We start from the raw sequence: 15,223 nt of genomic DNA on the forward strand, positions 1-15,223 counted from the left end.
GGGCCCTCCTCCATCACATACACCCCTCAGTTTATCCCTCTCCCTTTTGCCCACTATGCGGAGACAAGGCCACGGTGCAACATCACATGTGGGCCTGTCCATATGATCCCCTCCCTCAAATCAATTCCTCAGAGCTCTGGGAGGCAGCGCTGAGCTGCTCTGACCCGGAGAGATAGAAGACCATCATAGCCCGGGCTACGAAGGTCGCCGCACAGCTCCGGCTGACGGCCACCTCCCTCGCTAAGAGGTCTTCTTTAATAAAGTGCTTCTCTCTCTCTCTCTCTCTCTCTCTCTCTCTCTCTCTCTCTCTCTCTCTCTCTCTCTCTCTCTCTCTCTCTCTCTCTCTCTCTCTCTCATACACCGTGAAAACACAGTCGATGACAAATGACACAACTTCAACGTCTAAACCACACTCGCCAATGCTCAAACACGCTCGTGACACCGGACGATTTCTGATAAGCGCCCGCCGTGCACACTCAAGCAAGCCATAAACAAAAGCCATATTTGATGGTCGGGAACAGGGCGCGTACCGTTCGATACAGTGGACCCCTTTGATTACTTGGTTTTTGCTTGCGCAGAGCTGCACTGGGACTACCCTCAAGCCAAGTAGCAAACAGAATTCAGTGGAAGAGCAGAATACCGAGAAAAATTTACACCACCTTCCCGCGAGGGGAACCATGGGGTAGATGCGACGCGTCGGGGGTTTCCGTTGCGTTTCCGTTATGTTAGCGTGTCCATTGTTGAACAGTGTGTCGATATTTTACGCAGCATGTTCACCCCCGATGCGTCGCATCTACCCCCTGGTTCCCCTCGCGGGAAGATGGTGTAAATTTTTATCGGGGTGGCCGGTGCTTGTTACGGTTGCGCCGACCATCGCGATAGCAGGCCTGTTAGTCTCCATTTAAATCATCGGTGGTCATCGGAGGATGTCATCGGCGGAGCGGCGGCGGAACGACTGAGCGGAGCGGCGCAGTTACCGCGTTTATATGCAGCGGAATGAGAGAGAGAGCAGCGCATAACAGCGCATGCGCATGTGTTAACCGAGCGCAAACTGCGCGCTAACCCGGACCCACGCACAGCTGGCACGGCGACGGAGCGAACGCCGGCGAGCGCTAACACGCAGATGGCGCTGCGGTGAGAGCGGCGCTTGCGCGCAGCTGGCACGGCGAGGGGAATGGGCGAGGGATGCGGGCTACGCCGGACGATGCCGGAGGGACAAGGCGACTGAAAGAGATGCGTCGCATCTAAAAACGGACCGCCCCGCGCCGGGGGTGGCCAACAGTCAGGCTGGGGATTTCAAAGTAGCAGTGGGGTTATCTAGTCTATGTTAGGGAATGAGTATTGCAGATCGATTTCAGGTGGTGCTGCATGCAGAAGATAGCACAAGCCGTACTTTATCAACGTAAGCGGTCCCAATGCAGCGCGCTGAATATACTAGGCGTGCTGCGCGCGATTGCGCTGGTTTTGCTCGAGGTGTATCGAATGCTTCACTATCACTACTTTCTAAACCAAGCAGCTGGAAACTCGGGAGTAGGCGAAACTCGGGCCTTCTGGAATAGCGCCCCTGGAGGGACATTTCGGCGCATTTCCCAAAGCCATATCTTTCCAATATTCATATAAGCGTTATAGTAAAACTGCACTTAGGAGGAGGAGGAGGAAAAAACTTTATTTAAGAGTAAAATTGAGCTGCTTAGTGGGTGGTGTTCTCAAGCAAGGACTACGACGTGCAATACAGGGCCGTCCAACAAGTGTTGGAGGCTCTCGAGCGTTAGCGGCCGAAAGCACTGTCCCCTCGGGGGCTGGGTGCGTGTAGGTAGCCGATGCCGAGGGACCGACTGACACGACGTTAGGCAGCGTCAATTTTGCCGGACAATAAAGATGTTTTATCTCTCTCTCTCTCAGCCCAGGATAAGAGGGAAAAAGTAATTTTCTTAAATTCATTCAATGCACCCCCAGGTAGGCCAGGATTTTTTCTCTACGCCTGCAAGGCTGGAAAACAATAAAAAGCTGCTTGGACATATTCATCGGTTTCGATTCTTGTTAAAATAGAAAGCGGCACGTACCTATTTATTGCGTTCATTAGCGAGTATATCAAACCTTCAACATTGTAATCATGTCATAGCTGTTCTGGTTGAGAGTCAGTATGGTATTATAATGATGGTTACGATAGAGATTCGGGGCACAAAAGCCGCCTTAGCGCACTCTGGACAACGTTGTCTGCGCCGTTTCGTGGTGGAGTAGGAGAAACCTTCTCATTGCATTTGCATGTGAACAAACAGTGCACACTGAGGTTATGCCCCTTCTTGCACGCAGCCATAACGAAAGCCAATTTGTGTCGAACCGAAAAAAATACCGGTTCTGTTACGGTTCTGGTTCAGGCGAAATCATTTCGTTCCGGATCAGTTCCGGTTCAACAAAGTCGCGTACCGAACCGCTTCATGAACCGGTTCGGGAGCTTGAACCGGTTCGCGAATCGGTTCGATGAGTTGAATTATCACTGAAATTAGAAAAAAAAAAAACATTTAGTAGTTTAAAACGACAGTCAAATCAAGATACAAATAAAAATTCAAAATGCTGCTGTTCCTCAAGGGCAGGGGCGCAATTGCAAAGCAAACTTTAAACAATTACGAGATGTTCGAAAAACAGATGAAGTGGCGACGATTTACCGCTTACTTTCTCGCCCAGACTTTATGTTGTCCTAGCGACTATTCATAAAGCCACCGTCAAGAGATATGACAATGGGATATATTTTCTGCCCTTAACTTTTTGTTGAAATCGCAATCGTCGCTATGGAATCGCCCATCACGCTAACCTTGAAGCCATAAATTTAGGCCTGCGTACTGGCGCGTTCAAATACCAGCGCTTAATACCAATGGCGCACATTTTTCATATTTGTAACAATACATAAAAATCCTACAACAGGAACATAAATACTACCAATGAATTTGATTATTTGGTCACCCTGAATAATTTGTTAGCTGTCACCTTACCGAATGTGTTAGCCACACTTTTGTTAAAAGTAAGTTTTAGTTTACGCTGAGTCACTGCATTATTGCTCTGACCACTGCAATTCCTTTGGCGATGGCTATACCGGATGTGTGCATTACAATCAGTATGTCATCGTACCGCCTGACCTCCGGCCATCGTTCCATGTGCTACATTGCGGAATCTTATAACAGATTATGCTGTTACACAATGAAAGGGAAAGTTGACGCGCGGAGCATGAGATGGGACTTTTTTGGGTAGACGCTCTTTAATTCGTCCACAGCTGTACTCTCCTCCGGAACGAGTAGCAGTAGAAGTAATGCGAGGAGTTGGGCAGTCAGTACAAGTGCACCTTCGAAAAAAAAGCAGATCTGGAAGAGGCAAAACTGCAGAAGAAGCAGAAAAGATAATCGCTGGGCGAATGGGGCAGTGTGAGGTACCGGCCTGCCTCTCTGCACGTGTCATCAGCTTTATTACTGTTTCTGCTTCCAAGACAAGGTCGAGGGCTGCAGTTTCTTGCCAAGGGATTAAGTGCGCACCTTAACAGTTTTCCCTGACATATCTGTTGTTATTTGTATCTGTAAAAAACGGAACTTGTCCACTGTACTGTCCTCAAAAACTGACCACGGAACTCACTTCCTTCGCATTGATGACACATTTGGTTGTGAAAGGCAGGGCAACGATAAGTATAGAGCAATATCCACGTTCTGGTGCTTTTTTTACTTATCGGTTTCACTTACGTTTTGCGTAATATTTTAAAACAACGTGATTCGCCTTTTCTTTTTGTTTTCCGCGTAAACATATCTTTAAAAAAAATCACGCCATATCCACGGAATTAATGATGATAAGTGGGGCGAAGCTCGAGAGGGGGAGATCATCGGTAACCGTAACTCTTCTGTGAAAGTTCGCCCATTACATCATTAAGAAAGACGTAAGACTGTGTGCGTACATTGTACAAATCAACTTTTATTTTCGGAGTCAATGCTTCCAGGCCCAGACCTGGTGAAAGACCCCGCGCCATCGAGGACTACCCCGCACCTCCACCACAATTTGTCACGTAGGATGGGACACAACGGTAAAAAAAGAACTTTTATTTAGGGCGAACTTGTGCCCGAACAAGACGAGAGGAAACGAGCAAAGGTCCTTGCGTCTCGTTCGATCTCCGAGAACGACTGCCTGCGTTCGTGGCGTGATCTCTTGCGTGATCTCCCCCTCGCAGTGCACGTGCGCTCGCGCCTCCGTTTTGCGCGTGCCGAGTTTGCGCTGCCGGTTGCAGCCGGTTCTTGCGCGTGCAACGCGGCCCACTTTGCGACATCTCCGAAAGCATGCGGCGGTCACGTACCACGAGACACAAGGGATGGACAGACCCATGACTTAAGGAGCTTCGCCCCTAAAAAACTGGCGCATTTGATGCCCCGTGCTATATCTCTGCTCCGAGGCGCAGCCTATGTTGCAGGCCAGCAGACTAATTTTAACGAGCTGGTGATATTAAACGTGGATCAAAATCTCGACACACCGACGTTCTTGATTTCCATATACTTCAGAAAAACGGTCGTGGGGAAGGGAGCTCGGGGCCACTTGTGGTCAGCAGCAAACGGCTTAGGCACTGATCAGTTCCTGTGGTCACACTTGTTAAGTATTAACGATTTGCAGGTGTCGGACCTTTTAAACATATTATGAAATGGAAAAAGGTTGCACACATCGGGTGTGGGCTTTCGCTGTTGCGCAGTGGAGCACTCCTGCAGCCTGATTGCTCCACTAAAGTGGCAGCTAGGGAAGGGCAAAGTCATTTTATATCCCCTGCAAGCTGCCAAGAATGACGTTTCGTTTGGTCAGCTTGCACTACGCTCGCGCTTCCCGCAGCAACAGACCACGTGCTCATTCATTTCCCCTGTTGTTACATAGAGCGTGACAATGTTCAATTGTCTGGAGGGGAGAAAGTGCGCGAGCGGGTACGAAGTTGATGGTACGTTGATGTTGTTGTTGTTGTTGAAAACGTTTATTAAAAAAAGAGGAGAAGGGAGTTGGGTTAAAAAGTGGAGCACTGAGTGGCCATCCTATTCCGGTAGGCCGCGGGCTGTGGCTGCAGTCTTCGCCCGGAGAATCAGGGCTTCTTGTTCTTCGAGCAGGCTGCAGAGCAGCGCGCGCTCCCAATGCTCAGGAGAGGGCGAGAGAGGGGTGTGGAGGGGGGATTGGACGGACATGTCCAAACTAGGTGGCTGATTGTGTTGGGAGAGTTGCAGTATGGATAGTTGAATGAGTAGAGGGTGGGGGAGACATAGTGAAGCCGAGTGTTATTGTGGTACGTCTGGGTTTGTAGGCGGCGCCAAATGCGGGCGTCGGTGGTTGTGAGGGAGGGGGGGGGGGGGATAGAGTCATTGGGAGTTCCGGCAGTGGGCCAAGATGTCGGAGTACGTTGGGGCAGGCGGTGGAGAGTTAGGTCTTCGTGGGCCGGTACGTCGTTGGTCTCTTCTGGGAATGCCCGGTAAGTGAGTTCGCGGGCGGTGGCGTGTGCCACTTCGTTCCCAGGAAGAGATGTGTGGCCAAGGATCACACTATACGAGTCGTTGGGAGTGATGGTCGGCGTGCTAGGATGTTGGAGGTGATGCGAGTGATGCGTCCCGTGGCCTAGCGGCGGCAAGCGGACTGGGAGTCGGTCAGCCATGTGATGTCCGACGAAGGTGCATTGCTGATGGCCAAAGTGATTGCAACCTCCTCTGTGGTATCAATGGATGTGGTCGGTATTGTGGCAGAAAAGCATGTTGTTGGGCTAGTTGGTTCATATTCATACTTAAAACTGTGCATTCGGACGGTACAAGAAAAAGAAGACACAGGACGGGCGGAACTGCGCCCGTCCTATGTCTTCTTTTCCTTGTCCCGTCCGAATGCGCAGTTTTAAATATGAATTGTGGCAGAAGCTGTGATGATGTTGGTTAAGTGGAATATTGCTGCGGTATGGGCCGGGTATGTGCGGTATGGGGCTGCGTCAGTGCAGTAGGTATCGGGGTCGGCGCCGTGCTTTTTGAGGATGAGGCGTGCGCGATGTTGGCGGCGACCTACGTTGTAGACGGGGTGCATATGTTTGGGTAGTGGAAGGACATGAATGGCATCTCGGGCTGGTGTAGAAAGACTGCAAAAGGTTTCGGGGGTTGGAGTTGTAGGGTGGCCCAGGCGTTTAAGGAGGTGTCGTCCAGTAGAAGCGATTTGAAGTCGTTGAAGCTGGCTGGTAGTGTGGGCTTCAATCAGTTCCGACAGGGTATTGTGGAGCCCAAGCTGAAGGAGAAGATCTGTGGATGTGTAGGCCGGTAGGCCTAGCGCTGACTTGTATGCTTTGCGTATGAGGATCTCGATCTTTGCTGATTATTGTCGTTTCAATGCCAGTAGGGTGCTCCGTAAGTGATGCGACTTGTGAGCATGGCTTGGAGTATGCGACACGTGTCTGCCTCTGAGGCCGTGGCGACGAGAGCATAACCGTTGTACTAGGTGCGTGAGTTGAGCCACCGTTTTCTGCAGGCGGGGGAGGAATGTTGCCCCCGATCCATCGTGGTGATATTGCACTCCGAGGATGCGTAGTGTGTGCACTGTAGGGACTGGTTGGCCATCAATTGATATTTCAGGGTCTGGTCTTGGTTGTAGGGGGCGGCCCCGCGTTCTACTTCGGAGTATTAGGAGGGCCGACTTGGCTGGTGCGCAGTGAAGTCCACATGTGCGGAGATATGAAGTGACGGTGTCGGTAGCTTTCTTCAGATTGTCTTGTTGGAGGCCCGGGGAGCCTTTGTTGGTCCAAATTGTAATATCATCCGCATAAAGTGCGTGGGAGATATCCGGGAAGTTTGAGGGCAGTGGTGGGAGTCCGGCCAGAGCAATATTAAATAGCAGAGGCGAGATGACTGACCCTTGTGGTGTTCCATGGGCGGGTGTGCTAAAGCGATCGGACTGATGGGGGCCGATGCTTATTGTGGCCGTCCGATCGGTTAAGAACGCGCGGACGTAGTTATAGGTGGACTGGCCGCAGCCTGTATTTTGTGGTTGATCGAGAATTGCGCTGTGGGACACGTTGTCGAACGGTCCTTTAATGTCCAACGTCAATATGGTGCTTGGGTGCATCCTGCTGAGCTTATCGATGATAATCTCTTTTAGTTGTAGGTGAATATCTTGTACTGATAGATGCGCCGGAAAGCCAAACATGGTGTGCGGGAGTTGTTCTGTATCGTTGAGGTGGGCAGTTAGGCGGCATGTGACAAGGTACTCCAGTAGTTTGCGGGTACATGATGTTAGAGAGATTGGGCTTAGGTTGTCCAGGTTAATGGGCTTGTTTAGCTTGGGGAGTAGGCTGATGTCGGCATGCCGCCATTGTAGGGGTAGTGTGCTATTGGCCCATTGGTGATTGTACTATTTAAGAAGGGCGTCAATCTGTTCTTCGTCCAAATTGCGGAGGAGTTTGTAGGTGATGCGGTCATGGCCCGGGGCGGTGTTGCGAGTGAGGCTGGATAGGGCTCGTAGAAGTTCGGTGCGGGTGAAAGGGGCGTCCAGGGCCTCGTTCGGGGTTCCCCTGTAATCCGGGTGCGGCGAAGGTGTCGTAGCCGTTGCGAAGAGTTGGTCTTGTAGCGAGGCCAGTAGGCTGTCGGGGGGTTGGGGATTGTTATGAATAGGTCGAGAGATTGTTTGGTTGGTGGCTGTTTTGGAGGTGGTGGTGCCTATGAGACCTCGGAGAATGTGCCATGCTCGTTTGGTCGTGAGCGTCCTGGCGAGTTGATTGCAAAAGGTGCAGCAGTTTTGATTTTGTAGTTGCTTCACATAATCTAGAGCGGTTTCGGTAAGTTGTGCTATGCGACGTTTCAGGTTGCGGGTATGTTTGTTGCGTCACCAGCGATTTAGGAGGAGGCTACGTCTAGCTTCCCAGAGGTAGTCTAGGTGGGCTTCAACTGCCGGGAGTTCTGGAGTTTAGCTGATGCTTTGGTGTGCCGAGACTGAGTTTCAAGGAGGCTCTGCGCCCAGCGGTCCAAGTCTTCCGCAGGTTTGAGTCGTGGGAGGGGATCCTCCCGGAAAGCTTTCCAGTCTGTAAATTTAGCTACCCAGATTCGATGTCTATGATGAGTATAGAAGCGTTATCTTGAAAATGTGGTGGTCACTTCTTAAGGCTTCTGGTAGAAGACTCCAGGTGAAATTATTGGTATGACGCGTGAATGTTAGGTCTGCGATAGTGTCCCGCGTGACGCTTGTGCCCACGCGGGTGGCTTGCGTGACGTCGTTCTGTAGCGTAAAATGGTGTTGCTGCGAGGCCTGTAGCAGCGTTTTGCCCTTTTTAGTCTCTCGTGGGTAGCCCCAAGTGATATGGGGGACATTGAAGTCGCCCAGTACAATGCAGGGATTGGAGTTGGCTTGCCGGGCTGTTGCATTCAATAAGGTTTCGATATCCGCGAGGGAGTGCGTTGGGGGGCTGTAGATATTCAAAACGAATATGGTGGGGCTTGAGGGGTTCCGTGATATAAGTTCAATTAAAACGTGGTCCGTCGATGATGCGATTGCGATCGCTTGTGCTGTGAGTGTGCGTGCAAATAGGATGGCCGTACGGGAGTGGGGAGGGTTCGTCACATGTCGAAGCCTCTGAGGGTGGGGTGGGGCGTATTTGTTTCCTGGAGAGCAATTATGTCCGCCGGTTGCGTAGCTACGAAATGTTCGAGCGCCGCCCCTTTTTTGCCTTTGAAGGATCGGCAGTTGCACTGATATATCGTGAGCGGGGGTTGGGTGGGTGGCTTATTATCCATCTTGCATACGGGTTTTCTTTGTTTGGGGTGGGTTGTCGAGGTTCATTATGCGTTCCAAGTGTCCGATACGTTCATTGAAGGTGCGAATGAATGTTTCTGTTGCATCTGTGAGCATCTTGGCGAAATGAGCTGTGACTTGCTCATTAATTTTTTGTACCTGGGGGAGGACATAGTCGTTGAATCGTGCGTCGATTCTTTCTTTTTTTGGGCTGCAGTAATGGTCGCAGAAGGGGGAGGTGGTGGAGTGGAGCGTTCCGCTTCGAGTGCTTTAACGCCAGCGAGTAGTTGGGCGTTTCGCTCTTTGAGCGTCGATAGCATGGCGAGTAGGGCTGGGGGTGGTGGTGGGAGTTCCATTTTGAGAGGTGGTAGTGGGTTGGTGGTTGGCTGTAGGGGTGGGAAAGGGTTGGTGGTTGTGGGTGGGGGTTGAGCAGCAGGAGCGCGCGCCGCGATAGCAGACCAGCTTACCTGGTTATGGGCCTGCATGTTGGGCTTGCCTGCGGGGAGCTGCGGCAGGAAACGGCGTGGACAGTCCTTAACCCGCCGTGGTGTGCGGTAGTAGGCACAGCTGGCACTTCGGGTCGCACGAGTGACTTGGTGGTGGGTTGGATAGTCCGAAGTTCAGACCCTTTGGGTGGTCGGGAGTGGGGCACACGTCTGACCGATGTCCGAGTTCCCCACACATTCGGCACACTTGCACCGATCGGCGGAAATGGCGGCAGCGAATTAACACACTGCCCACTTTCACGTAAAACGGGACGAATTTCGTTCGGAAAGTGAGGAGTGCTGACCTTGTTTTTCCCATCATGAGGGCGTGAAGCAAAGTTGCTCCATTTCCCTGAAGGTGCTCCAATGAGGTTGTCCTCGGTGATGTCTGAGTCAAGGCCGTGAATTACCCCGCGGCTGGAACCAGGGGGTGGCTTCATATACGCGGAGAACTCAAGTAGGTGGTTGGCGAGTTGCAGGCTTTCGATTTCGCTGAGCATGATTGGGAGGTCCGGGTCGGCTGTGCTGGCGACGAGCACGTTCTGAACGGGTTGGAGCAGAAGAGTCACTTTTCGGAAGAATTCTGAGAGGAGGAAGTTGCACTTGTCTGCAAAGGCCGCGGTCAGTATTTGGGTCGTCAGGGAAGCTACATGTAGTCCTCTGGGCCGGTAGGCGATCGTGTAGTTGTTTTCGAGCAAGCGGGGAGGCGGCTCTTCAGTGGCGGAGCGCGGTGCCGATGTCGTCGGTCGGTGGACGACGCCTTGTGACGAGGGCGACGCGTTGTTGCCTTGCCTTTTGCTTCTTTTACGCAGTACGGTGATCCAAGGGTTGGCGGAGCCGCGTGTATTCTCGTCCGAAGAGTCCGTTTCCATGCTGTTGGCTTGCGGCGGCGAGGGTCGGGGCTCTTGGCTCATCGTGCGATGAGCCGGCGTTGCTGCGACGAGTGGTGGCTAGGCCTACATAGTAGGCCCAGCGGAACCGGCGTGGTGGCCAAGTTGTCGAGGCCGGCAGAATGGGTTTGGCAGGTCTGTTGTGGCTCACTCTGGTATCACGTAGTCCCTGGTGATGCTAAACATTCACTAGTGGTGGTATTTTTGGCGAATGCACCGTAGATCCGCCGATGCTGAGTCGGAAAGCGAGAGCGAAACGAGGCGCGTTCGCCTGTGTCACCCCCTGGTGGCCGATCGATGGTGCGTGAAAGAAAAAAAAATGGCAGCATCCCCACCATGGAGGAAAGAAAAGGTTAGGAGAGGCCCTGGCGTCACATTTGTGAAGCCGAATCCTGCCATGACTTGAGCCCACTGAGCCCATCCCTCTTTCCCGTCATCCGTTGCTGTTTCCGGTTTGCGAACGCAGACGACGGGAGCTGTGTTTGGGTCCGTACAGCACGGCGGTGTGCGCTACATCTCAGCTGCGAAGAATTTCGCTTCGCTTCACAATGAAGAAATGCACAGCAAGCAAAGCACCGACTGTGGCTCTCCCCAACGCTGAGCGGGGAGGCTTTTGCCGGCAGCAGCCGGCGGCGGCGGCTGCTCGCTCCGCCGATCTTGAGGTGACGCCAGCGCCGCTGCGGCCGTGACGAGTTGGGGCCGCCTCCAACGGCGAAGTTTTCAAACTGACCTAATCTAAAAAACGTTTGCCGTAGCGACTGCGCTGTGTTGCAAGCGTAGCGAGGCAGCTAGAGTCAAAGTGCCGTAAAAAATTATCCGCGGCATTTGGCCAAATTTAGCCGCCGCAGCCGTAAAAAACTAGACAACGCTGTCTGTGGGCTCAAGAAAAATGACGTCACTTCCTCCACACTTTTTGCAATGCATTGGGATGCTAGGGGCCTCTCCTGAGTATTCTTTCCTCCATGATCCCCACTCCGTGATGATGACGAGGGTGCCGAGTAAGGGGACTCGAAATGACATCCAAGTTGCACCCCGAGTGACATCCTATTTGCGCCCCGACCCTCATTCGATCTGAGCCGTAAGTTGCACCTTGATTATGCCCTTATTGAAACTGCAACTCACGGCTCAAATCGCATTTCGCTTGATTTTCGCTGGATGGTGGTGTGCGCACGGATGGACGCGGACGGACATTGGGAGGTCCTAAGGTACATCGCACCGTTATAGGGGAGGGAGTAAGCCGTTTGACTCTCGTGTTACTAACTCATGGTCGTAGCCCAATGGGTAAGACGACTGACACTAACTGTGTCTAGTTTACCAAACACAGTCTCGAATCTTGCCGATGCCTGTGTGATTTTTTGCGACTGTAAATGCTATGCGGACGGACATTGTGTGGTCCTAAGGTGCTCCGCACCTAAAAGGCCTGAATTGCATGGACTGTGCAATATCAGCAACGGAGGGTTGAACCGTTTCGGCATGAACCGGTAACCGTTATTTCTTTTTTCGGTTCAGTTCCGGTTCGGGTTCAGCATGCTCAAAAAATAAGGGTTTGGGTTCGGGTTCAGTTCCGGCAAAAATACTGGTTCAGTTCCGGTTTTCGGTTCGGTTTGGTTCCGGTTCCGGTTCGACACCCTGTGAGGAAGGTACTGTATGCCTTACAGCCTGAAGAAAATATCCACGCAAACTTTCTGAGCCTTCCAAACATCCCCAAACCAAATAATAGGACGTTTGTGAAGATGAAGAAAAATTAATGCGTTGGGCACAGCAAGACACATTCATCTGACACAAGTCAACAACAGAAAAAGAAATAGAAGACAGCCGCTTTATTTCCTGCTGTGCGACGAGCGTGTAGGGGCCCCCTGCTTAGTGCGTAGCATTAGGCTGTTGAGTCTTCACAAGCGCATCTCAAAAATACCTATTTTTGATTGCCACTTTCAACATCTGATACAAAAAAATTAGAAACGCGCCGAAAGCCTAGGTATTTTGAATACTTATCGAGGAGCTCTGAGCTCGGAACCTCGCAAATAAGCTAGAGAAGGCGAATTACACACGGTCATCTGACCGATGATCTGAATAAAGTTTTCCTTTTTCTCCTCGCGTGTTGCAAACTTGTGCGGTATGCAGCTTGAAGTTAGTCAGAGGTGTCGGAAGCTGGCAAAAATGACGGAATTACTGGAAATGCTCTTTTTAATGCACCAAAGTATTAAAGCGGGCGATTTCAAGCACAGGCACTGTCGCTTTTCAGAAGAGGAGTGCAGCAGACAACAGCGGCGCGTGTTAAGCTGACGTCGGAGACAGGGGGCGCCACTCCAACATCGCACCGACAATAGGCGCTTTAGGCGACTAAGACAAGTACGAAACCCGCCAGTGGATTTTATCGCTGACTTTAATGGTGACATATTAAAGCGAAGCTTTCTATGCCTCACGGATGACGTCCGGCGCACGGCAAACCTTACTACAGGAAAGCAAACTTTACGCAAGCGCCTCAAGCGTGAAAAAAAAAAAAAGCGCGCTACCCCGGGCCTGAATCAAACCTGTGTACCTTGCGTTATGAAGCTGACATCTATCCTTTTGCAGTTCGGATTTTGTGAAAGTAGTTCGGCTTTTAAGGCCAAAGTTTTTTTGTCTCACTGACGGCGGCCCCGCAGGAAAGCCAACTTCTCTGACGATGATGATCAGCATGGGTGAAGTAAAAGATGGTTAGAACGTGAAGCTTTCTCTCGTCGAAAACCAATCTCTTTGAAGACCAAATTCAAAGTCCAAAATCCAAATCGTCACGCCCAAAGCGCACTCCAGGAACGCGAACTGACGCAATGGGTTTACACAAAGGCACATCGAGCAGAGGCCCACAGTCAACACTTTATCTCTGGCCAGCTATCCGTGTGGGTACGTGCCAAGGGCATCATCGTCATCACAGTACAAACTCAGCCAACGACAGCGAATGAACCCCTCCCGAGATTGGTCTTTGATTCGACTCGGTTTGTGGCGGAAGAAAGCGTCGCGTTTCAATTATCTTTGTCGTTAGAAAAAAAAAAATGGCTTTGAGTTTTTGTAATTACAGCGCACGAAAAAACGTTGCCATCCTTTCCTAAGAAAGTTGCCAGAAGCGCGAGCGTCAAAAGTGCATTTCATCTTCGCTGTAAGTGCGTCCAATCGATCGTCAAGCTTTCAAAGCCCCAAATGGTAAACGAAGAACGACCGGTGCGATGATTTTTCGCGCACCCGCCGAGGTTGCCCAGTGGCTAAGGCGTTGCGCTGCTGAGCAGGAGATCGCGGGTTCGATTCCCGGCCGCGGCGGCCGCTTCTCTGATGGAGGCGAAAAGCGAAAACGCCTGTGTGTACTAGATTTCGGCGCACGTTAAAGATCCCCAGGTGGTCAAAATTAATCCGGAGCCCTCCCCTACGGCGCGCCTCGTCACCTGCGTTGCGTCGGCGCGTTAAACACTATAAGCAATCAATTTTTCCCGCACTAAGTAAACGTATCTACGAACGATCTAAATGTATACCAATACATGGTTTATGAGATGAAGGTATACCATTGTACTCCTTCGTAATCTATGCGTATTGTCTTCTTTGGAACCGTTCTCTTTTCGCGATTTTGAAGTAACCGTTTTGACAAAATTATTTCACGCATGCGCCGTCTGTCCAAAGATCTTATCAGAGCTTTTCGGTCGACCAACCTATGGGAAAATGCGTTAGTTTTATTATAGGACACCATCGGTCCCACTAAGAAAGCTTTCACCTAAAAAAAAAAACACAGGCAGACAAGGCGAGGATAAGCGCTAGTATTGATTGTGCGTGTCTTTTCGTCGTGTGTTGGAATTACAAATACGTAATGCCAACCCCGAACCCAAGCCTTCTTTAAGTGTTGACGTTGCGAAACAGGACAAAACCATATCGTGCTGTTTAACTACTCAGAAAAGATTGCAGTTCCCGCCGTATTGTGTGGGCTCATGCATTTTAAATATCCAAGCTTCGTCTAAGTTTAATCAGGGATTCAGTGTTATCATCATTACTCTGCCAGCTTGGATCCTGTGGGTGAACAACGCAATCGATTGTCATTTCAGGACCAGGACATCCCAAAGAAAACAAACCCGAGGGCGAATACCCAACAGTGGTGAACAAAACCGACGGTGGTGTTGGCCTTGTGGTTCAGGATTACTGGTTTGGAAAGTTTCTCGGCTTTCTCCAAGTTTCCTTCGACAGAGACGGAAAGCCAGTCCGCTGGAACGGAAATCCCATCCTGATAAATGCGTCAGACCCCGAAGGTAAGCAGGGGAACGTTCAGGAACAGCTTGGTTTGAACCTAAATGTGAGATTTTTTTAAGTTATGTAGTAGCCATAGTGCGAGTTTGCATGCAAATTTTCAATATATTGCAAGGTGTTACAGAAAAGGCACGAAAAAAGGAGGGCACATAATCGGTCACATGAGAAATTTAAAATCAAAACAGTGTGTTTCTGGTGGCCCGCTGCTTCTCACAAAATGCTTATGAAATTTTTAGGGTTCATGTGGGATGCCATTACGGTCTTGTTTGGTGCCACGCTTTTGCTCTTCACATTTGGTATAATTATGCATGAGCATCACTCACGCATTACTTGTCATTTAGCAAGAAAGGCGCCGTCCCTAGATCACCGTAGCCGGGACGCGTATTTCCAAACGCTTCGCTCTACAGCCACCCCACGTGACATGTGTCTTTGCGCGATGCAGAACGTTAAATTAACGTGGTCATAGGCTGCGCCCCGAACATAAAGAGACCTAAAACATACCAAATCACCATTATTATTAAAAACAACACTAAGATTAAGTTAAAAAAAAACGAAATTTCAATAAAAATTAAAATTAGATCGCTGGGGCTCGAAGCCTGGCCGTCAGCGCCAGCACCCAGAACCCTACCTTGATGCCACACAGACCGAACGGCAGGCCCCTTTCAGCAGGAGGTGAGTAGAATAGCGCGCGCAGTGACATCAGACATGTCACGTGGGGCACTGTGTAGCGAAGCGTTTGGAAGCACGCAGCCGGGACCTGTCAGCAAAATTCCTATTGGCTGCATGTAGCCCAAACATTACCATGGGCTGCAATGGCCTAGCGACATACCCACT

The 15,223-nt window shown here is 50.8% G+C and overlaps 1 protein-coding gene across 1 annotated transcript in view; it reads left to right on the top strand.

The window, feature by feature from the left end:
• Positions 1–15,223, top strand: part of LOC144166021 (protein 5NUC-like) — a 97,365-nt gene that overhangs the window by 55,605 nt on the left and 26,537 nt on the right. Inside the window, exon 5 of the mRNA XM_077695690.1 lies at positions 14,191–14,391. Within this exon, the coding sequence (XP_077551816.1) occupies positions 14,191–14,391 (201 nt within the window). The remainder of the gene's footprint in view (positions 1–14,190; positions 14,392–15,223) is intronic.

Source organism: Haemaphysalis longicornis, unplaced genomic scaffold (genome assembly GCF_048455015.1).
Source record: "Haemaphysalis longicornis isolate Haplotype H1 unplaced genomic scaffold, Haemaphysalis longicornis Haplotype H1 scaffold_156, whole genome shotgun sequence".
NCBI lineage: Eukaryota > Metazoa > Arthropoda > Arachnida > Ixodida > Ixodidae > Haemaphysalis > Haemaphysalis longicornis.